Here is a 20,428-nt window from a genome sequence, read left to right as displayed (position 1 = left end):
TGCAAGGACTGCAAGGAGACGTCCTGCTGCAGCCCGCTCTTCGGCCCCAACTGCTTCATCCACGCGTCTTGGCTGGCGTTTTCCTGGGGGTTGATTGCACCGGAAAATACCTGTCAAAGACCATTGTGCTCCACCAGGAACCCTAATCCAGACACTACAAAGCTCCAGGATCAGCAACGACCCTACAGTGCGAAACGACATGGTCTCCATGTTTCAGTACTGCGTACTTTGACCAAAGGCCTAAAAACAGGAATGGCCGGCCGCGTGAACCCACAACAGCCGCCCTTGCTTGCCGAAATTATCTACGATTCCTGGTGCGTTCAACGTTTCCATCTTTCTCTCCCGTATGACCTATCTCGGCTAGCTCGGGTGATTTCTCGTCAGGATTTCTGTTTCAGGCATATTTGAGAAACTACTTGTGCTTGTTGACCAACTCCAGAAGTGCCTCGTTCACCTCTCCCGGGTTTGTCGCATTCAAGTAATGGGCTCCACCGGCGATCGGGACCAATTTGGTCTCGCGCGAGCGGGTGAAAAGCTGAATCTGCTCTTCCGCAACCTTTGTCGAGTACACCGAGTCCTCCGTGCCCTGTCCCTTGTCAGCGAGGGATTTTAAAGCCGGACGCTATGACGATCAGAAATTAACTTACGTGCAACCAGTACACGGGACACTGGATATCGCCCAGCCGGAGGAGCAGCCCATCCCGCTCAAGCAGACAAATCACCGCCATCCGCGCCTTCTTCCGCCCTTCATCTCCCTGATATACATCGCGCAGCGCGTTCGACCAGAACGCGGTCGAGTCGGCAGTGGCATGCGCCCCAAACCCGAAGCTGGCCACCATGCCGCGCCAGGTCTCGTCGACTACAAAGTCCGGGGTCGGAGAGGCGCTGGTCCACATCTGGTAGAAGGGCGTCAGGAGAGGAGCCGGGTCCCAGCAGCCCTTGGAGCGGGAGTCCGCGGATTCATAGTCCATGGACGAGCCCAACGGCATGATTCCGAGGATCTGCAGGAGTAGAGTTCAGCTAGTCTGCCAAAGACGGGTAGATAAACAGGGTTCGAGTCGCAGGACGGGCATACCCTTTCCGGGGCCAACAGAGCCATACGAGCGACCATCCACCCGCCTTGGCTGGTTCCCAAGGCGAAGGCCTTCTGGACGCCCAGTTGGTCCATGACCTGTAGTGCCATGATGGCAGTATCCCAGTAGGTAAAATGCTCCGATGGACAGCTTGTCGCCCCGTGGCCAAGGGGTTCAATGGCAAGGAGGTTCATCGCATCTGTGAGCTTGGAGTCCTCGAACTGGGACTGATACAGCGACGCAGTCATGCACATGGAGTTGATCAGCACGCAGGTGGGTTTTGAAGGGTCGTAGGTGTCATTAGAGAGAGCATATCCGGCTTTGATGCCCCCCAGATGGGGGACTTGGACGGTTTTGGTGGCAGCCATGAATGCTCAAGTTGAATACACCGGACGAATTATTCTGGAGACTGGATCAGTTGCTTCTAGGCAAGTTGAGCTTCAGAGCTCGAACAGTGGGCCCACGGGACTTAGAATCCTTCCTGTGGGCAGGCAACCGAGTACTTACCCTGAATGCGAGCAGTTACAAGGCAGCGTGCAGATTCCGAGACGTGTATAGAACTTGCAAGAACGACAAACTGGTATGATTCTTTCGTTCTGCCCAGACATACCCCTCCATGGAGCGACCGCACAGTGTGGATCGCCCGAGTAACTGCCCCTCTTGACAGCCTTCACGGACCCTGATCCCGAGGCCTGATCCACGGTTCCTTCTTCGGGATTTGCTGCGATGGCGTGGGGCTTCCTGGTACGAGCTTGACATGCACGGCGTAGTGATTGTCAAGAGCGAAAACAATTACAACTGACACAACTCATTGTCTGGAAGGTTAACATATGTTATTTGACCTAGTTGTGAACAGAATATTGGAAATTGCCCGTGGGGGACCCATTCGGTCGAAGCTTGCCTCATGTGGATGGAGGTCTTTGATATCTGTAGTACTGTATTGATTACACTATCCGTTATTCACAGTAACTTTTACACAATCAACTAAAAGCATCGATCACGAAGTATCCCCCATTTGAGACATGACGAGACAAAACTCAGCGAACACCACACGGAATAGCACCGTTATTGAAAATTTTCTCCTGTGACAATCTATGCATCTCGTATTCGACCACTACATGATCCGTGCGCTGGATTTGCATTAGGGAAGATTCATTCTTGCCATCGGTTGGGAGAATATTTTCTTCGCTGCCGACTTGCAGTGTGTCTTCTGTTCGACGGGAAAGCTGGGGATGCCTTAGGCGACCGCTCGAAGAGTCATATTGATAGGATGGCGGCTGACTGGAGGATCGTAGACTGCGTTTACCCAGAATGAGCTCGAGTAAAGGCTGTAGGGTGGGGATGCATGATCCCAGAACAACGAGATCAGCCTCGACACTATCAATAACATCAGTAGTGCTTGGCGAGATTCTAGCTAATCTTCAATAACTTACTTTGTCCACATCACTAGCGCCCAACTTCCATCTGTACCCTGTCAGCAAGCTAATACAGCTAGGGAAAGACTGCAAGCTCACAAGTAGCGTCTGTCACATCAGCAAGGGATTTTAGATGCGTGGTTTTAATAATTGCAGCACACGCAGACCTGGAAAACTGTCAGGACAACAATTGGGAAGATGGAGTTCAAGGATGCGTACACTGAGCCAACACCAAGAGCCATACACAATGCGATCTTTTTGCGAAGTGACATCTGGAGTCGCCACAGCACCATGCTCGGATAAATTGCGAGTGCCAGATCAGTGAAAGCTGATGTTGCTGTTCCAAACGAAGTCTCATTAGCTTATGTTCTATGGACCCAAGGATTGATTCTAAGAGATGCCGACAACACGCACCGCCATTAAACGTTGCATATCCGATAAGCACATCGGTGCTACGGCAGGTGGCCCCCTCTGTGACGTGCCACAGGGCATTTCGGGGACGACACGAGGTGAAGAACACAAGGATATTGACCACAGCGACGGTCCCAACAAACCCGGTCAGTCCCCAGACGCACCACCATACCCGTGGGGTCGGGTTCAAGATGCGATTCAGCAAAGCAGCAATTCCGAGCTTTGGAACAGCAAAAGATAGAATGCCAAAAATCCAGCCTATGTCGATAATAAAATTTGCCTTTTCAGTGGCGGCGAGACCAATAGTTGATGAATGTTTCCCAAATCCATGGTGAACGGCGAGCGTGGTTAAGGCGACATTGACAATTCCAAGTACCTGCCGTACTATATATGTTAGTGAATGATAAAATAGAACTGAAATTTGAAAAACCAATTCTGTACAGACCATGGAGAAGGCAATCAACCAGTCATCCAGCCCTAAGTTCCTAATCATCCTTGTACGGATGAACAACCGTATAGATACCATTATCGTTGCGATGCCGGTTAGTGTCCATACTACTGCCAGCAAAGCTGGGCCTTGATCTTGTGCATCATATTCTGCTTGAGTGAGCATCTTGAAAACAAACTCTCATTTACGGAGACTGGTGTTTTGGCCAAGATGTGCGTGCAAGATAAAGTGGAGAGAGAAGGCCGCTCACTTGGTCTTGTCGGTATGGAAAGTCTTATATGCTAATGACGGCAATCCAACAAAAAAAAATTAGTTAACTTCCTCTAATGTAGACGCCCGCGGCCACGAATGAGTTACGACTTACAGGGGGCTTTCTCTAATGTCATCTCATGGTGCTTTCCAGGTATTCTTGGACAAACGTTGCAGGCCAAGTCTATTCATGAACTGGGTTTTCAGGATCCGAGAGTTCGATATATGCTTAATTCTCAAAAGGATTCGAATCCTAGTTAAATGGCTTTCTTTTTCATTGTGAACTTGCCTACGATGCGCTCTTTTAGGTTTGCGGCTTCGATGGTACTGTTGAGGGAAGGGCACGGTCATTATTGACATCGAGGCGACTTTGACAAATACCAGTAACTAGTGAGGAGTGGTTGTCAGGATTTTGCCGCTGCTACGATCAGGACGTGCCCCTAAATGCTTTTGGAAGGAGTTCATGAAGTAGCTAGTCCACTTATAGGCAAAGCAGTAGATCAAGTATGTGACAGAGCCCACCGCTTGATTCTGGGGAAGTAGATCATTCGTTTTCCAGAGAGCACTAGCAATGTCCTGACTTATTTTCCCAGTACGCCAGTTTAACAAAGCACGAAATAATGTTTTCGTTTACTCGAGTCTGCGCAACTTCTTGTCCTAATAGGCTTAGTTGGTTTGGCGGGTGAGGTCTGTATTTTCAGAAAAAGCCTGTTACAACTTTATTCCAAACTTCGCCAGAGAGACTTTTACAAAAATATGGACTTTTTCTAGAATAAACTTTTAGTTGCCTAAGGGTCGTTTTCTCGAAGACGTTCGTTTGACTTAACCCTGGGGTACAAATACTGCAGGAAACCTGGGTCAGCTTTCTTCTAGCAGATCAGTATCCACTCAAGCATTTGCTGTGACACAATCCTGTTCCTGTCTATAGTCATGGTTGAGATTAAGGGACCCGTGGCCGCCGCGTCTGATTCCAGCACTGCATTGGATATCGACCAAGTGGCCATTTCACCTAACGATGCGCAGCGCGTTGCAAGTCTCACGCAGAAGGTGGAAGTTTTGAGCAAAGCATTTGCCTCCGGGCAGACTAATTCCCGTCTGAAACTTTTGGAGGTTACCGAATCTCTCTTGATGTCCCTCGAAACCCCTCGGGAGACGATTTTGCGATACTGTTGGCGCAATGTAGGTCTCTGTTCTCGTTGCCTCGTGGGCGTTCGAACAGAGTTTTACTAACAAATAATCAGCCAACTGCATTTGCGGTGATCGAGACGGCCTTAAATCTGGGCCTCTTTCGTTTGTTGGCGGTGAGCGACCAACCCAGATCGGTGGCCGAACTAGTGACCGCCACGGGGGCTGATTTCCAACTGCTGCGTATTCCAACCAAGCAAGCAATCAAAATTGATGGTGCATGCTGACGTCACCTGTAGAACGCATTATGAAGCACCTTGCTGCGATTGGGGCCGTCATAGAGGCCGGGTTTGACCTGTATGCTCGCAATGGCTTCTCCACAACATTGTCAAGCACACGTTATTCAGATGCTTTCCCAACCGTGTAAGAGTGACCATATGGGGCGTATTTCCATGAATCTTGTACCTTCTATTCTGATACAGCGCTTTTGACAGCTCCGGAACCACCTATCGGCCAATCCTGGCCATCCCCGAGTTCCTCCAAAAGACGAACTACTGCAACCCAAAAGATGGGTTGGACAGTCCGTTCCAATTAGGCTTTGGAACTAAAGTCTCATTTTTTGAATTTATTCAGAAAGATCCTGTGACCAGTACTCGGTTCAATAATCTGATGACGGTGTACCATCAAGGACGCGCCAGCTGGATGGACTTCAACTTCTATCCAGTTGAGCGACTCATTGAGGGTATGCGACATGACTGTCGGGAAGTATTTCTTGTAGATGTTGGAGGCGGCAAGGGGCATGATCTGAATGAGCTGCGCATGAAGTGGCCCATTATACCTGGAAGATTGATCTTGCAGGATCAACCATGCGTCCTCGCAGAGGCGACGGGGCTAGATCCCTCCATTGAGGTGATGCCTCACGACTTCTTTACGGCCCAGCCAGTAAAGGGTAAGTCCTTATCATTTCAAGTTATAGAGCTCATGAGGAAGTCTAACAGAAGCTATTCAGGGGCGCGTGCGTATTTTATGCACTCCGTCCTTCACGACTGGCCAGAGGACATGTGCTTGAAGATCCTAAGCCATCTAAAAGCTGCGATGACTCCCGGATACAGTAGACTACTAATTAATGAGAATGTGGTGGCAGACATGGGAGCCCATTGGCAAGCTACATCGCTGGATTTCATCATGTTGGGTAACTTCGCCGGTGGGGAGCGCACCGAATCTCAATGGCAACAGTTGCTGGATGCAGCTGGATTCAGGATCATGCACATATGGACTGCCGACAAATGGTCCGAGAGCCTGATTGAGTGTGAGGTGGCTTAGGATATCGCGATAGATGATGTTGAAGGTCTATGTAGCGAGACCTCTGGAAAGCCTCGACCCGGACAAACGCTGTGGGCAATTTGGGTAGACAGAAATCTTCACTTTAATCTACCGACGTGTAATGGACAGTATTCTTATTTCAATCAGCAGACCTGGTACCCAAATCCTTTTCCCTCACGAGTACTAAATTTGGCCTTCTTAGGCGGCCCAATATCAGCAATTGGATCTATAGGTAAAATCTTCACCTGACACATACTCTCTTCCTTCAAATTGATCATATTTTCTATACCGACCGTGATATTAATCCACATTCACACAATTCGCAATTATTATTTGATAAGCATGAAATAGGAGTGAAGCGGAAAGTGAAATTCACAATATGACTACAGTGAGTGGAAAGTGACAGCAACAAAAACTTGATACGATTCATACTGCATGTTCTAAACGACCATCTTCTTCTCACACTCAATTCCTCCGCTCTCCTTCCACATTCTCTTCCCTTTCCGCAGTCACACGGGACCTCCGCTACTCTCAAGCTGGGCAAAACGACTGACTTTCCAGATATTCCAGACGAAATTGTTCACGAAATCCTGCGGCTTTTGTTACACAATGACTCAGCTTCTCCACTAATTTGGATATAGTTCATCTCATATGCCATCACCTGCCCTTATTGATGAACACAGGGGACAAGCGAAGCAATTGCCTCCGTAGGTTCTAACATCAAAATAAAGCCCTATGCATCGAACACAGTAGAATTAGAGTATACATATATCCAATTAGTTGTATTTCAAAATTTATCCAAATGTCAAACAAGGTAAATGGAACCATTATACATAACGCGCTTGTCTTGGTATTTGAAGATTGAGAAACCAAAGCTCCTGCAGTCCAATCAAGTGCATCAGGTTTACTTCCCCAACTACCGCTGGATTCCAATCGCTTGATCGTTGAATAGAGATCTTCAACTTTATCTTGTTATGCTAGAGCGGTACCATATAGTTTCTGCTGCGACTTGAAGAAACAGCTGACCCGTATCCCGTTACACACCAAAGATCCATATTACTCCCAGGTTGCTCGACAACCTGATATTGCTGGATGGTAGTTTGCAGCTCCTGCAGTAGACGCTTTTTGCTCCCAGATGGCAGTTTCGAATAGCAATGGCCTGCATTCACAGATGAGCTTATATATCGGACCGTTACTACACATTTGCAGCTAATGATACCACTATAACTCGAGAATGCCCTGTTCTTGAGGTATAGGAACCCCAATTTTTGGTGATCAGGCCCCACGTCGAATGTCGGGCACAGTTTCTGTTGGCCAAAATTCAACGAGACTAAGTAAAGTAGCTTATGTGGAATTGACTTCGATACCAACCGCAAAGTGTAACCCACTCCCAAGCTCCGTCTACACAATGAATTTGTTCGCCATGAAGTTTACCTGGCCAGAGAGACCTAACAATTTACTGAACGTATTCAATCGGACGAAAAGTAGATGGTCCTGTTTGTATGATCTCGAACCGTTTGTGTAAACAGAAAGTTTCCAACTTGGCATTGAATTTGCCAGCATCCAAAACCAAGGAAGAGGGATGGGAAAAGCGAGAATTTTTCCATTCACTCGCCTGCATAAATACAAAAGTGTGTCGTCATCCCCTCGATACCAGATATAAAAACTCCTTCTTTTCCATATCTCCACCACATCTTGAATCCTTTATCTCTCTCAAGTCAACTCGCTGTTCAAGCTTTGCGACAATGAGTAGTCTCAAAGTCAGTCAGTTTCTTATTGAGCTTACTATGAGTTGACCAACTTGGCTTCTTCTGTTGTTACTCTGCTCGTTCAATCCTGCGTTCTTAAGCTCCACGTATCCGATTACAACTGATGTGACATGTGGTAACAGACGTTTGCCAACCAGTGTAATGTCTGTTCGATGCTGGAAAGGCTCTACGGCGACATGGTACTGGAAGTCATCATTGAATGCTTCTTGCATCCAGGTGCCCTCCCACATACCACCGTCGGAAGGCTGGAGATAGCTGTAAGACAGCCACCGCCTTTTCACTTGCCTGGTCATATTACTCAAAATTATAGTTCGCCCCCGCTGATATTGATCATCTTGATGACTGCATGAGCAACATGAAATATTTTCTCGGGAGGTGGGTCAATCAATAGTCAATGTTCAATGAGCATGCCGGTGCTGAACATGCGAAAAAATAGAGGACTTTAGATGCAGTTTTCCCTCTCAATGTCGTCGTCCCTCAGCCTTCCGATAATGTATTCGATGTCAGTATATGTCCACCTAGGGTTCCAAGCACGACTGACCTGGAAAATTTACAGCCTGCTCCGAACTCTTGGATGAACCACATAAAACTACCGATTCCGAGGATAACTCCGAGTTACTCAACGTCGAGGTGGCTTCTTCAGAAACAACAACCAAGACGGTCAGTATACCTTGAGCTTAGACACAATAACGCAGCTAACGCGAGCATTGTCCAGCCCGGCCCCGAGATGACAGAGAAAAAGGGTGTAGTGTCTGATTTCGATCTAAAGAGCCAATCGGTTAGCAGCCTTGACCTTTCCCAAGTGAATCGCATCTGATTTGAATATTGTACTTCGGAGGCTAGCTGCACCACTTTGGAGACTAGCTGCGCACAGTTCCAACAATTCAGACTGCGCTTTATCTCAACGTATCAAATTTATAGACTCAGGCAAGGCACACCTGACGACAGAGAACGCGTCGCGATAGCGAACATTATCGCCCATGAGGAGAACTGCAAGGTTCATTGTCTTATCGACGCTATTACAGCAACCCCAGGGGATAGTCGAGTATTCAAGATGCTCTATGGACTCACTCCCTCTGAGATTCGACGTATTGGTAGTATACCCACCATTTTTGGACACTTACAAATAGCTAACCCTTACTGTGCGATAAGATTACCTACCAACCATCAAGGTACTGGACGACCATGCAGGCATTGTCATCAGTAGGGACTTTCCATCCGACTCCACGTTCACCAAATGTTTTCGAGATTTTATTTTAGCATTGAAGAAATCAGACTTCGCTGGTAATTATGTAGTTGAGGCTGATGACGAGACTCCAACAATCAAATACCTGCATGCTATATATAACAGGTTTCGGTCTGTCGCAGACCATTGGAAAGATGGCATGGACAAGGCTAGACACGCACGCGAGAAAAGTGGCTAAGTTGACTGAATAATGGGCTTGAACGTATTGATTTGTATCGCTTCAAAAGCTTCCTCCATCGAAATCGTTCTGTCGATGGTGGTATGGCGGAGTGGGGTAGTTTCTCAACTCCTTCCGTATCCAATTGCATCCCCATGATTCCTCTGCGTTGCATTGGCGTTCCAATGACTCTAAACTGTAGACCCCTCTTCGAGGAACCCCTCGTCCCACATGTTTTGTGGTGTAAGCACTGTCTTCGCACCTCCGTCAAGGATTTCGAGATGGACCCCGCCGACCCCGAACCCTTTTTGACCAATTTGTCGTCTGGATGCAAAGGCTTCGGTCCTGTGTTAGCAGTGTTTGCTTCTGCATTATTCTTACCATAGCTTATCGAGTGCACCTTATCCCATAGCTGAAATGAAACAAAGGGTTGCATATCATCTTACTGCAAGCATCATGTATTCAGGATAAACGTATTTGCATAACCTTCGATATTGCTACGTGGTGGTATCTCTGCACCATAACCAGTATTGCCCAGGTACGCTTGAGACCCATCCACAACTGTGCTCAGTGCTATAGTTATCCAATATAGATAAAACATATTCACTAAACATAGCATGGGACCGCTCAAAAGACACGCCGCGGAAGGGTAAGGCCTGAGTCATACGAACATTTCCCGGAATGAGCATGTTTACACTCTCGGCCTCTGTGCCTCGCAAGAGTTCTGTTGATGCGGAGGCACTTTTTTTTCTCCCCTCGCCAGATACAAGACCTCGAGATTAAGTCGCATGCAAGGTTAATCGAGTGGAGTACGTGAAGTTGATCAAATGTTGGATCCGGCAGAGCCATCCGATGCAGTACCATGGGACCACGAGAAGCTTTACGGATGGTAGGAGGGTTTACTATAGTTCTCGAAGAATGTATGCCCCTAGAGACATAGTATCCCTTCAGTCATGGGAATTGCTCGCTCACCACCTACTCTATTGTATGCCATGGGGTTACATAAGCCAGTCCTCCCAAACAGGAAATTCCTCTGCGGTGATCTTCGCTTCTCTTTCTTCCTCCGCAGACATTGAGCGATGCAGTCATTCTCGACTCATGATATACACTCAATGGAGAGTCTATATATTCATGGAATCTCCCTCCCCTCTTCTTGGATCATGTCAAGGGATGAATATGAAAACCCCAAACCCACCGGAATGCCCTCGAGAATGGATCGTTGCATTCCACTACGACCCCCTGGTAACCCATTGAGGTCAACTTGACATAAACAACAGCACCACCCGTCAATCACAACAAGACGGACTATGTACTGGTCTCCCCGTGCAAACTTATGGCGGGTGGCGGTCGATGGTGAAACACCGCCCCGTTTTCTCATTAGAGCCGGCGTAACTTTTGGCGACTTCCATTACGCCAAATTTTCTGGTGCTTTCGTTCTTCGCCCTGCACTCAACCACGCACAAAACTTGGGCCAATTGATCTTTCTCGAACGCCTACGCCATTTCAAGCATTATAGCTCCCGTCGATTCATCTAATCTCGGGATTTTTGTGCTTGTCTGAGTCCTCCCGACCCACTCAGATTAGCGCGGGTTAATAAATCTGGGACGTGACAGTTACCAGATGCCGCTGGAGAACAGTGCGATTTAATATCTCAAGCTTGGACTATTGTTCATCGCTAAGCTTTCGACCAACCCAGAGCCAGCGTCGTCTTGGGATTCCGACAAGGAATCTTCCCATCCAAGTGCGAGATGGCCGGCCGGCCGGGCATTACAGAAAAGAAACTCTCAATCCATCGCTTTCAGCAGCTTCCTGATCACCCTAGAGACCACTTCGATACCCCCAACGATGTCACCATCGAAATCCCCTTGAACACAGTTTCCAGCCAGAGCCAGACTGGGGCTCGACCGAGTATTCAATCTACACGCTCCCAACATGGCTATCAACCGCCCCAGGGAGATGCCAATGCGTCTAGCGAGAAGACAGGTCTCATGCCAGGTCGTCGCAGAAAGATCGATGTCGCAAAAGGTCGTTCCGCCGAAGATCCCGAAGATGGCACCGTGACACGCATGGGTCGTGTCTACAGAAGGCTCCGCAACTTCTCTCCTGCGGTCAAGTATATCATCTACATAATTCCAGTTGCTGTTCTGCTTCTGGTTCCTGTGTTGGTTGGGATGTTCGTCGTACCACAGGCTACCATTGGTGGCGTCGGCGTGGGATGGTTCTTTAGTTGGATCTTCTTGCTTTGGATATACCTATGGATCTGCAAGCTGATGGCCCATATCCTACCTTCAATCTTCCAATTTCTATGCGGGATTGTCAGCTCGGGGACTCGAAAGTATGCTCTGATTTTGCAGAGCCTGGAAATTCCCATTATGCTTGCGCTGTGGACAGCCGTCGCACTAATGAGCTTTTTGCCTGTATGCCCACAACCCTAATTCGTTGGCGGTGCGGTGCTAACTTGGATATGGTAGATGATGACCAACAATCCCCAGCAGCAAATGCTAAAAGACACTGCCGTCAAGCCGTGGGAGAAGTCCGTGAAGAATGTCCTGTTCGCGATCTTCGTCTGCAGCTTGATCTTTTTGGCAGAGAAGACCATTGTGCAGCTCATCTCTATTAGCTACCATCGGAAACAGTTCGACTCAAAGATCAAGGAGTCCAAGCGGAACGTTCACCTCCTTGCCGAGCTCTACGATGCGTCTCGTAGCATGTTCCCAATGTACTGTCGGGAGTTCCGTGAAGAAGATGCTGCCATTTCAGATTCGATCGCCGCGCGGAAGGATGGCATGTCCCGGTCAGGCTCGGCCCCTATGCGCTTGTTCCGTGAGGTGGGCCAGAACGTCGGCCGGTTCGGCGACCGGGTCACTGCGGCCTTTGGAGATGTGGCCCATGAGCTGACAGGAAAGGAGGTATTCAATCCCACCTCTGCTCGGTCGATAGTGACTCTGGCCCTGGAGCGCAGGAGATCTTCTGAGGCCCTGGCCCGTCGAATCTGGATGTCTTTCGTGATTGAAGGTAGGGACTCTCTTCTGCACGACGACATCTGTGAAGTACTCGGCGCCGGCAAGGAAACTGAGGCTGAAGAGGCTTTCCTTGTCCTGGACCGAGACGGGAATGGTGATATCAGTCTGGATGAAATGGTCATGGGGGTGACGGAAATTGCCCGCCTAAAGAAATCTTTGAACCACAGTCTGCACGATGTCGACCAGGCAATCAATGTTCTAGACAACCTGTTGCTCTCCGTGGCGTTTATAATCGGTGTCTTGGTCTTTGTCTCGTTTGTCACATCTGGATTCGGGACTGTCATCGCTGCGGGAGCCACATCGCTCCTTTCCCTCAGTTTCGTCTTCTCCACTACTGCGCAAGAGGTCTTGGGGTCCTGTATCTTTCTCTTTGTCAAGCACCCCTTTGATGTCGGAGACCGTGTGGAGGTCGACCAAAAGCCGTACATCGTCGAACGTATCTCGCTTCTCTTCACCGTGTTCCGCAATGTCGGTGACCACCGGACGACACAGGTGCCGAACGCTGTGCTTAACACCTTGTGGATCGACAACTTCACGCGCTCCGCCGCCATGCATGAAGCGCTGACTGTTGCCGTCAACTTCGACACGACCTTCACAGATATTCAGTTGCTCAAGGCAGAAATGGAGAAGTTCGTCCGTGATAAGGAGAATTGCCGGGATTTCCAACCGGACATTAATATCGACGTCGTGGGGGTAGGCGACATGGACAAGATGGAATTGTCAGTCACGATTTGCCACAAGTCGAACTGGGCCAACGACACTGTCCGCGCAGCACGACGCTCCAAGTTCATGTGCGCTTTGATATCAGCTGTGCGCAGGCTCCGAATCCGCGGTCCAGCAGGGGATGGTGCCTCGCCCGATGACAGCAATGATAAGCCAGACTCGGACGGAACCGAAAAACAAGCGGAGAATGCCAACCGGTCTGATACTGCAGTGAACAGTGAATCCTATCGCAAAGCGTCGGGTGGTACGAGGTCCACGGGCGTTGATCTCGCACGGTCGTCGGATTCCCTGCATCGCCGTGGCGCCAACACCGGGGCTACATCCGCCAGCACGTACAGCGAAGGGAAATACCCCGAACCCGTCCCAGGGGACGGCAACGAGGTGGACAACTATCAGACCCCAAACGCATCTCCAGAGCGAAAACTGGCTGCTCCGACGATGGGACAGTTGGCGCGTGAGCCATCCACGGGACGCCGCAAGGAGGGCAGGACGGGCGTCCCAACAGCCACGGGGGGAGTGCCTATCCTTTCGGCACCGGTGCCTCCACGGCAAGCAGCAAGCGCAGCACCGCAGCAGGCACATCAGCGAGTCGTAGCGGAATATTACCGTCAGACTCCAGGCCAGTACTACGACCCGCAGGACGGACCGTACGACCCAACGCAGCCGTTCGAGCTCCCATCGATGCTGGAGCACGGGGGTCCTGGGGCATACCCGGAGCGTGCTGAGTCCCCTAGCCTGCCGTCATCGATCCAGCCGTCTCCGACGAATACTCGGTTCACGGAAGAGCAAATGCCCGGGGCGTTTGTATCACGACGGCCGCAAGGGAACTGAGACGTGCGATGTGCTGACGAAAAAAAACAAGTTCCTTTCGTTCCACTTCTATTCCTTCGATTCTTCACTATTTTGGGGGGTTGGTGTGATTTTGTAATCTTAATCGGTGTATTAGAGAATGGTATTTGAATACTACAGCTATAATACAGACCCGGTCCGTCCGGGGGTGGAAGCGTCCTGCAACGTCGTAACTATCTCGTCTCTTTCCAGGGGTAGGCGACCTGGTCGTCCTTGCGCACCCAGATCTTCGACTTGCGCTTGTTCACGACGTGCTCGACAAAGGCCTCGCGGGTGTACTGGGCCTTGAACTTGCGGATCCAGCGGGGATCCCAGAGCTCGCTGGCGATGCCCAGGTCCTTGCAACAGCGGACCAGGGCGTTGGAGCGACAGCCCTCCGTAGCGGTGGGGATGCCGTCCGGCGAGAAGTAATCCTGTTCGCCGCGGGCGACGGAAACCAACCTAGCCACGAACCGTCAGCAGAGTCCTCTTGTTGGCGCTGACCATGCAACCTACCGTCCATTGCAGACCAGCGCGTATTCCCTCGTGACGGTCTTGGGGGTCACAATGCTCTCACTGCGGGGAACGAGCCCCCAGCCGCCGGGGCCGAAGGCGCGGTTGAGAATGCGCCGGTATTTGATTTCGGGGAGGTACAGGATGCCGTCGGGCTTGATCTCGACTTCTTCCGGATCTGTGGGAGCGAGAAGGATGTCGGCGACGTCTTTGGGGAAGGGTTCGGCGGAGAGGCCATGGAAGGAGCGCGTCCAGTCGATCTTCTCAGCAGGGGAGACGTCCAGTTCGAGCGGCTTGTCGGATAGGCCAGTCTTGGAGATGTTGTCGGTAGTGGGGTGGGAGGGAGTGGGAGAGAGGATACGGGTGGCGCGAGAGTCGGGGTGGGTTGAGGAGGGTTGAGTGGTGGTGTTGTTGGCGTTGGAGGAAGAGGTGGGTTGTTGTTGATGTTGACGGAGGGATTGGGTGTATGGACGGGTGGAGAGGGAGGAACTGGGGGGGAGCGAGCTGAGGGAGCGCCTGAGGGGGCGCGAGAGGGAGCGAGATATGCGGAGTGACATGGTGCGAGGAGGTGCAGTTGATGAAGTTGACGTTGAGAAGCTGAAGTTGAATTGAATATCGCGATGGGGTCACGTGATATACCACCACCACCACCACCACCACCACCACCACCACCACCACCACCAGAAGAACGACAGATTGTAGAAAGGAGAGAATAGGAGGAGAGAATAGGAAAGACAGTCAGAAGTAGTGTGCATTCGTAGCAAATCTAATTAAGCATCCTTGGTCTGGGTGCGCTGGTCGTTGCCCTGTCGCTTCCAGCATTCGCGAAACTTTTGCATCTGGAGGAGTCAGTGACGGTAGAAGAGGAATAGATCTGATCAAGAGGGATAAAGGAGTAACGCAAGGAATAGAGTGGACTCCATATGTAGGGGCATGAGTGCATATAGACCAATATATATCAGGATAGCCTGGGGCCGTATAGGATGAATATACCTCCTTCTGGCACAACCGCCAGTCTTTCTTCGCAAAATAACAGTCATTCATCTGATCCTGCTCGACTGCTCGCCATCAGTTGGTTGCCCTCCTCTAAACGCAACGAACTCACCGGCACAGCCCGTGCTGAAGATCCGCTTGTCCCTGTCCCTCCGTCAGCTCGGCTTCTTCGCTCGTCAACCGCCTCGACGGCTCTTCTCCCGTACGCACCACTCGTCCGGCTCGTCGTCGTCCACCTCTGCCACCACTGGGGGTTTCTTTTCCGTTCCTGACATTGCAATTGTGATTGCGCCGACTGTCCGTGGCGAGAGAGAGTTGTTTCGAGGAAGACGAGCCGAGAAAAACACGGAGGTCGCGGGGAAATTGCCAGCATTCCGAAATGGCCACCCCGAACCTCACGGGCAAGAAGCTCAACGTCTTGGTCTATTCAGGTCCATTCCCCCTCCCCATTCTCCCTCGACTCGCTCTCTGACCCGATCCCAGGCAATGGCACCACCGTCAGCTCGGTCCGTCACTGTCTCTACACCCTCCGCCGCCTCCTCGCCCCGCACTATGCCGTGACCCCCGTCACCGCCGACATGCTCATCCACGAGCCCTGGTCCCTCACCTGCGCCCTCCTCGTCATCCCCGGCGGTGCCGATCTCGGCTATTGTGCCGCGCTCAATGGTCCTGGAAACCGTCGCATTGAGCAGTTCGTGCGCCGCGGGGGGGCCTACCTCGGTCTCTGTGCCGGTGGATACTACGCCGGTCGGCGCTGCGAGTTCGAAGTCGGCGATAAAACCATGGAGGTCATCGGCGATCGCGAATTGGCCTTCTTCCCCGGCGTTTGTCGCGGTGGGGCCTTTGCCGGCTTCGTCTACCACAGCGAGGAGGGGGCGCGTGCCGCCGCCCTGCAGGTCAACCGGGCGGCGCTGGACAAGGGCATCGTGCCGGATGCCTTCCGCGCGTATTATAACGGGGGTGGCGTGTTCGTCGAGGCCGACTCTTATGCCGATCAGGGTGTGGAGGTTTTGGCCAGTTATACCGAGGAGCTGAACGTCCACGGGGGCACCGGCCAGGCGGCTGTCGTGTACTGTCGCGTCGGGCAGGGTGCGGCGGTACTGACCGGGCCGCATCCAGAGTATGTATCTGTGCCAGGAAGCAGGACGGGACCGCAATGGCTAACGTGGGCAGGTTCGCCGCGGTGAATCTGGACAAGAGCGCCGGAGGACCGGACTACGCAAAGGTCGTCGACGCCCTGGCGGCGGATGACCGGTCGCGCACCGATTTCCTCAAGGCGTGCTTGTCCAAGCTCGGTCTGCAGGTCACCCAGGGCACGACGACGGTCCCGTCGCTGTCTTCGCTGCATCTGTCGGCGCGGGACTCGGCCGAGGTGTCGCACCTGGTGGCGGCCATCCGGACGGATGTCGCTCGCGACGGCCAGGAAGAGTACCTGAACGATGAGAACGACACGTTTCGCATCGAGACGTCCGACGCGTGGAACATGGGGACGCTACAGGCGGCCCTGCCACATCCCCCGACTGGGTCAGACGCGGGCTTCGTGGATTACAACGCCATCGTGAAGTATCTTGTCGTGCACGACGACGTGCCGTCGTCGAAGCTGACGCCCTACTTCAACCACCATGCGTACTACTCGAATCTCAAACTGTACCAGTCGCAGGCCCGCGAAGGCAATGCCGAGTTCGGATCGAATCTCCTGTACGGCGAGGTCCTCACCAGCACCAACACGATTCTGGAGAAGTACGCCTCTCGCACCTGTAAGAGCAAAGCAGAACAACCGGTCTAACGTCCCCAGGAACCCCAAACTCCTCCGCAAACTCCCGTCCGGCTTCACCGCTACGGCCACCACGCAGGTCGCCGGTCGTGGCCGCGGCTCGAACGTCTGGGTATCGCCTGCCGGAGCGTTGATGTTCTCGACCGTGCTACGACACCCGATTGCCAAACTACAGTCGGCCCCGGTGGTCTTCATCCAGTATCTGGCGGCGATGGCGGTGGTACAGGGCGTCAAGAGCTACGATGACGGCTATGAGGAGATGCCCGTGAAGGTGAAGTGGCCGAATGACGTTTGTACGTCTCACTGCACCCCCGGTCCGCGATCCAGGCGCTAACAACCGCAGATGCCCTCGACCCCGACGACCCGGAGAAGAAACGGTACACGAAAATCTGCGGGATCCTGGTGAACTCGCACTTCTCCGGATCCGAATACATCGCCGTAGTCGGCATCGGAATCAACGCCACGAATGCGTCCCCGACGACCGCGCTGGACGCCCTGGCGGCGCGCTTCCTCCCGCGCAAAGCGGCGCCCATCACGCTGGAGAAGCTGCTGGCGCGGATGGTCACGACTCTGGAAGAGCTGTATGTGCGCTTCCTCCGGACCGGCTTTGACCACTCGTTCGAGGAGATGTACTACGCAGACTGGCTGCACATGCACCAGGTGGTGACGCTGGAGGAAGAAGGCGGTGCCAAGGCGCGCATCAAGGGAATCACGCGGGACTATGGGCTGCTGCTAGCGGAAGAACTGGGGTGGAACGACCGGCCGACGGGGCGCGTGTGGCAGCTGCAGAGTGACAGTAATAGCTTCGATTTCCTACGGGGACTGGTGAGACGCAAGACGTAGGTGGGTTGTTCGCATGAATTTAGAAATTTAGACTAGATAGAATGCCAAGGAGGCTTGTATAGCCCTAAGAGAGATAGGGCTGTGACGATCCAACCCACATCGAACCAAGTCTATCGATTTCAACAGCAAATCTCGCAGCACTCGAAACAGGCAATTCCGGCGCAGCTTTATGGAGTAATTATCCCCGCCAGTCAGCCCATTGGGGGTCATCCAGGGATGCATACGCGAAGAAACTTACATGCCGCAGCAAATTCCGCCCCCATTTCCACCACCACGTAGCCGCATCTCCATCGCCTCAGGGGTAGCCTACACATTCACCGTTATTATAACCGGCATCCCATCGTGAGACATAACATACCGGCTGTTCGGTCACAACCTGCTGCTGCTGTTGCTCCATAGAGGAAGGGCTGGACGGCTGCTCCATGGTGAGCGTCTGCGGGTTCCAGGTAGCCGCCGGAGCTTCCTCCTTGGAGGACTTGAACCAGGAGAAGTTGAACATGGCGGATAGGTGGATTGGATCTTTGGGATGCTTCAGTGGAGTAAAAGATCTCTTGGGTCTTAGGTATTTATATCGTCTCGTTCTTTATGCATGTCTCAAAGAATGATGGTGCCTAGGTGGGCCCGGATCGGCAGCCCTATCAGTTTCGTTGGGAACACTAGAGATTATTAGACCGGGTCTACTTCAGCACTAACAGGCTAGCGAAATACGCCGTACGCAGTACGCAGTAGATAGTGATTGCTAGTAGGTCACATTTGAACTTGCAGACAGGACGTCAAGAAAGAACAAGACTGGGGTGCGATTGTCAACTCGTCCAAACTCCTTCATCAACACAATATCTGCCGTCGTATAACAGTATTCCCCGTTCAATGGTAGTACACAGTCACCGAAGGGCCTCTCTTCTCCGAATACGCAAAAGAAACCCACATTTGCAGATGAGTAGCGTCGTGCAAGTCCAGCCCAGTCCTAGTCATATTAGCCCTCAATCGCAGCATGTCCAGGAGCCCTGAGGGCAAACTTACACAATAGTCGGCAGGTGTTTTCTATACATAATCGCGGGCTGGCAGAAGCCATGCTTTGCGAAGAAGCCATCGAGAGCATCCGCTACCTTGGCATCTTCAATTCCCGCAACGGGAAAATAGATCTTCACCTGGGGTGGTGCATTATTGGGGTGGATCTCCAGGTTGAAGAGAAGGGGATAAGCAGTTGCGGGATCATTGGTGCAGACTCTCTTGAGGCTGAGAGCCTGGTGTTGGCCGTCCGGTATCTGGAACGCATCCCAGAGCTCCCTGAGAAGGATGAGGCCCTGTTCAGTGCCCGCATCGGTAAGCTGGCCGTTGAGGGTCCAGATCTGCGTCATCCGATCCATTGTTACCAGGGTTTCGGCGAAGTAGAACTTGAACCGGGTGCTAGGTGGCGCGACGAGATCACAGGAGAATGTGAAAAAGGACAAGGTCTCTGTCGACGAGGTGGACACAAATTTTTCGATCCAGCATAGCGCGCTCGTATGAGGACAGCCTATTGCTTGCAAGGCATCATACACCAGAGTCAATGGAGGAACGCCAGTCACTATTGACTTTAAAACGGGAGTCAGGTACAGCTTCAGGGAAACCTCACTGCCTTTCAGATCCAGCCCCAATAATATCTGGCCACTGAATGGGAGATTATCCAGACAGCTCCTGTCCCGATAGGCCTTTTCGTCTTCGTCGGTCATGCTGATACGGTTGATTAAGTCATGATAAAGCTGTGGGTCGAACTTGATCCCTATCTGTTTGAAGCGGGAGAATGCCAGATCTGTTGCGAATCGGTTACAGAGATCCGTTCCGGTGGTTGCTGTGTACCTGGTCGGTTCGAAGCTAAGCCGTACAGTAGTGTCGGACTTGGAGAAGTTCTGACTGAGTTCGAGGGACCCGATGGATCCTAGTGGGTTCATGTAGATCCCAGCGTGTGAGGAACGAGGGAAAGGACCAAGTAGCGGTACGACGTGCAGGCCATACAAAGCCAAGTGTTGGTACTGGTGGTGCAAGTCGTAGTCCGAGCCTACCAGAAGCCTCTCCAAGATTGGGGCTACGTGATGCCACCATTCATGCTCGTCGAGGTTTGAGAAGGGTAAGTATTTGCTTAGCATATGGTATGGTCCGGGGGATGAGCTATTGAGCCCGGTCACTACCCGCGAGGGCTCAGATCCTCTAAGTGTGTAGGATGACATTTTTATTTGAGGATACTCTTGAGCCTGTTGAGGAGAAAAGGAAAAGATGGATTGATATGTTGGGATAATAGAGGTCTGTTTGGGGAGTAGAGTCGGGCAGAATTAAAGTAATTTACTACGAGAAAAGTTTTAATATACGTGTCTAATAGATGATCTGGCTCTGGCTTTGTCTGATTTTTGGGCAATCAAAGCTAGGACGTGGCTGAGAAGTTATTGAATGGATGAGACATCCAATATATATGTATGCTGTTGGATAGGAGTACCCTGAAGCTTCCGAATGCACACTGCTGCTTGTCCCTAAAATAAAG

General features: G+C 51.6%; 8 protein-coding genes across 8 annotated transcripts; 3 read left to right on the top strand and 5 right to left on the bottom strand.

Annotated features, from left to right (window-relative positions):
* Positions 1 to 412: 412 nt before the first annotated feature.
* BDV59DRAFT_195773 (alpha/beta fold hydrolase) lies at positions 413 to 3,512 on the bottom strand (the record flags this gene model as incomplete). The annotated part of the gene is made up of 10 exons (XM_073692626.1): positions 413 to 586; positions 648 to 1,001; positions 1,076 to 1,446; position 1,581; position 2,022; positions 2,507 to 2,537; positions 2,588 to 2,655; positions 2,708 to 2,825; positions 2,903 to 3,275; positions 3,345 to 3,512. The coding sequence occupies 10 exons, from the start codon at positions 3,510 to 3,512 to the stop codon at positions 413 to 415; spliced, it is 1,659 nt and encodes a 552-aa protein (XP_073544124.1).
* Positions 3,513 to 4,526: 1,014 nt separating this feature from the next.
* BDV59DRAFT_210397 (S-adenosyl-L-methionine-dependent methyltransferase) lies at positions 4,527 to 6,044 on the top strand (the record flags this gene model as incomplete). Its single annotated transcript, XM_073695597.1, has 5 exons — positions 4,527 to 4,775; positions 4,838 to 4,964; positions 5,021 to 5,144; positions 5,216 to 5,670; positions 5,731 to 6,044. 5 exons carry the CDS (start codon positions 4,527 to 4,529, stop codon positions 6,042 to 6,044), a joined length of 1,269 nt encoding a protein of 422 aa, XP_073544123.1.
* Positions 6,045 to 10,296: 4,252 nt separating this feature from the next.
* Positions 10,297 to 13,916, top strand: BDV59DRAFT_186697 (serine/threonine protein kinase). Its single transcript, XM_073691071.1, has 2 exons — positions 10,297 to 11,633; positions 11,688 to 13,916. The coding sequence occupies exons 1-2, from the start codon at positions 10,965 to 10,967 to the stop codon at positions 13,791 to 13,793; spliced, it is 2,775 nt and encodes a 924-aa protein (XP_073544122.1). The 5' UTR covers positions 10,297 to 10,964; the 3' UTR covers positions 13,794 to 13,916.
* A 12-nt stretch (positions 13,917 to 13,928) lies between these two features.
* On the bottom strand, positions 13,929 to 14,939 carry BDV59DRAFT_186695 (putative mitochondrial genome maintenance protein Mgm101). The gene is made up of 2 exons (XM_073691070.1): positions 14,307 to 14,939; positions 13,929 to 14,252 (listed from the first exon to the last, which is right to left on the bottom strand). Exons 1-2 carry the CDS (start codon positions 14,858 to 14,860, stop codon positions 13,985 to 13,987), a joined length of 822 nt encoding a protein of 273 aa, XP_073544121.1. The 5' UTR covers positions 14,861 to 14,939; the 3' UTR covers positions 13,929 to 13,984.
* Positions 14,940 to 14,970: 31 nt separating this feature from the next.
* Positions 14,971 to 18,581, top strand: BDV59DRAFT_186688 (biotin--[acetyl-CoA-carboxylase] ligase BPL1). The gene is made up of 7 exons (XM_073691069.1): positions 14,971 to 15,727; positions 15,780 to 16,416; positions 16,470 to 17,036; positions 17,092 to 17,363; positions 17,414 to 18,078; positions 18,152 to 18,218; positions 18,271 to 18,581. The coding sequence occupies exons 1-5, from the start codon at positions 15,676 to 15,678 to the stop codon at positions 17,911 to 17,913; spliced, it is 2,028 nt and encodes a 675-aa protein (XP_073544119.1). The 5' UTR covers positions 14,971 to 15,675; the 3' UTR covers positions 17,914 to 18,078; positions 18,152 to 18,218; positions 18,271 to 18,581.
* Positions 15,074 to 15,571, bottom strand: BDV59DRAFT_205344 (uncharacterized protein; the record flags this gene model as incomplete). The annotated part of the gene is made up of 4 exons (XM_073694626.1): positions 15,074 to 15,142; positions 15,297 to 15,361; positions 15,409 to 15,440; positions 15,507 to 15,571. 4 exons carry the CDS (start codon positions 15,569 to 15,571, stop codon positions 15,074 to 15,076), a joined length of 231 nt encoding a protein of 76 aa, XP_073544120.1.
* On the bottom strand, positions 18,056 to 18,581 carry BDV59DRAFT_186687 (uncharacterized protein). Its single transcript, XM_073691068.1, has 2 exons — positions 18,152 to 18,581; positions 18,056 to 18,078 (listed from the first exon to the last, which is right to left on the bottom strand). The coding sequence occupies exon 1, from the start codon at positions 18,410 to 18,412 to the stop codon at positions 18,209 to 18,211; it is 204 nt and encodes a 67-aa protein (XP_073544118.1). The 5' UTR covers positions 18,413 to 18,581; the 3' UTR covers positions 18,056 to 18,078; positions 18,152 to 18,208.
* Positions 18,582 to 18,652: 71 nt separating this feature from the next.
* BDV59DRAFT_186686 (putative dimethylallyl tryptophan synthase) lies at positions 18,653 to 20,193 on the bottom strand. The gene is made up of 2 exons (XM_073691067.1): positions 18,934 to 20,193; positions 18,653 to 18,877 (listed from the first exon to the last, which is right to left on the bottom strand). Exons 1-2 carry the CDS (start codon positions 20,118 to 20,120, stop codon positions 18,778 to 18,780), a joined length of 1,287 nt encoding a protein of 428 aa, XP_073544117.1. The 5' UTR covers positions 20,121 to 20,193; the 3' UTR covers positions 18,653 to 18,777.
* Between the last annotated feature and the right edge of the window lie 235 nt (positions 20,194 to 20,428).

This window comes from Aspergillus ambiguus, assembly GCF_047715705.1.
Source record: "Aspergillus ambiguus strain CBS 117.58 unplaced genomic scaffold BDV59scaffold_43, whole genome shotgun sequence".
NCBI classification, from domain to species: domain Eukaryota; kingdom Fungi; phylum Ascomycota; class Eurotiomycetes; order Eurotiales; family Aspergillaceae; genus Aspergillus; species Aspergillus ambiguus.
Note: the sequence above shows the minus strand (reverse complement) of the source record. Positions and strands in the feature narration are given on the sequence as shown.

Excerpts from the sequence above, each read along its gene's own strand:
- BDV59DRAFT_186697 (XM_073691071.1), top strand. The coding sequence starts at position 10,965 with ATGGCCGGCCGGCCGGGCATTACAGAAAAGAAACTCTCAATCCATCGC. Across the intron at positions 11,634-11,687 it reads CACTAATGAGCTTTTTGCCT|ATGATGACCAACAATCCCCA; the intron begins GTATGCCCACAA and ends TGGATATGGTAG.
- BDV59DRAFT_186695 (XM_073691070.1), bottom strand. The coding sequence starts at position 14,860 with ATGTCACTCCGCATATCTCGCTCCCTCTCGCGCCCCCTCAGGCGCTCC. Across the intron at positions 14,253-14,306 it reads GCGCTGGTCTGCAATGGACG|GTTGGTTTCCGTCGCCCGCG; the intron begins GTAGGTTGCATG and ends GTTCGTGGCTAG.
- BDV59DRAFT_186688 (XM_073691069.1), top strand. The coding sequence starts at position 15,676 with ATGGCCACCCCGAACCTCACGGGCAAGAAGCTCAACGTCTTGGTCTAT. Across the intron at positions 16,417-16,469 it reads CTGACCGGGCCGCATCCAGA|GTTCGCCGCGGTGAATCTGG; the intron begins GTATGTATCTGT and ends TAACGTGGGCAG. Across the intron at positions 17,364-17,413 it reads GAAGTGGCCGAATGACGTTT|ATGCCCTCGACCCCGACGAC; the intron begins GTACGTCTCACT and ends TAACAACCGCAG.
- BDV59DRAFT_186687 (XM_073691068.1), bottom strand. The coding sequence starts at position 18,412 with ATGTTCAACTTCTCCTGGTTCAAGTCCTCCAAGGAGGAAGCTCCGGCG.
- BDV59DRAFT_186686 (XM_073691067.1), bottom strand. The coding sequence starts at position 20,120 with ATGTCATCCTACACACTTAGAGGATCTGAGCCCTCGCGGGTAGTGACC. Across the intron at positions 18,878-18,933 it reads AAACACCTGCCGACTATTGT|GACTGGGCTGGACTTGCACG; the intron begins GTAAGTTTGCCC and ends TAATATGACTAG.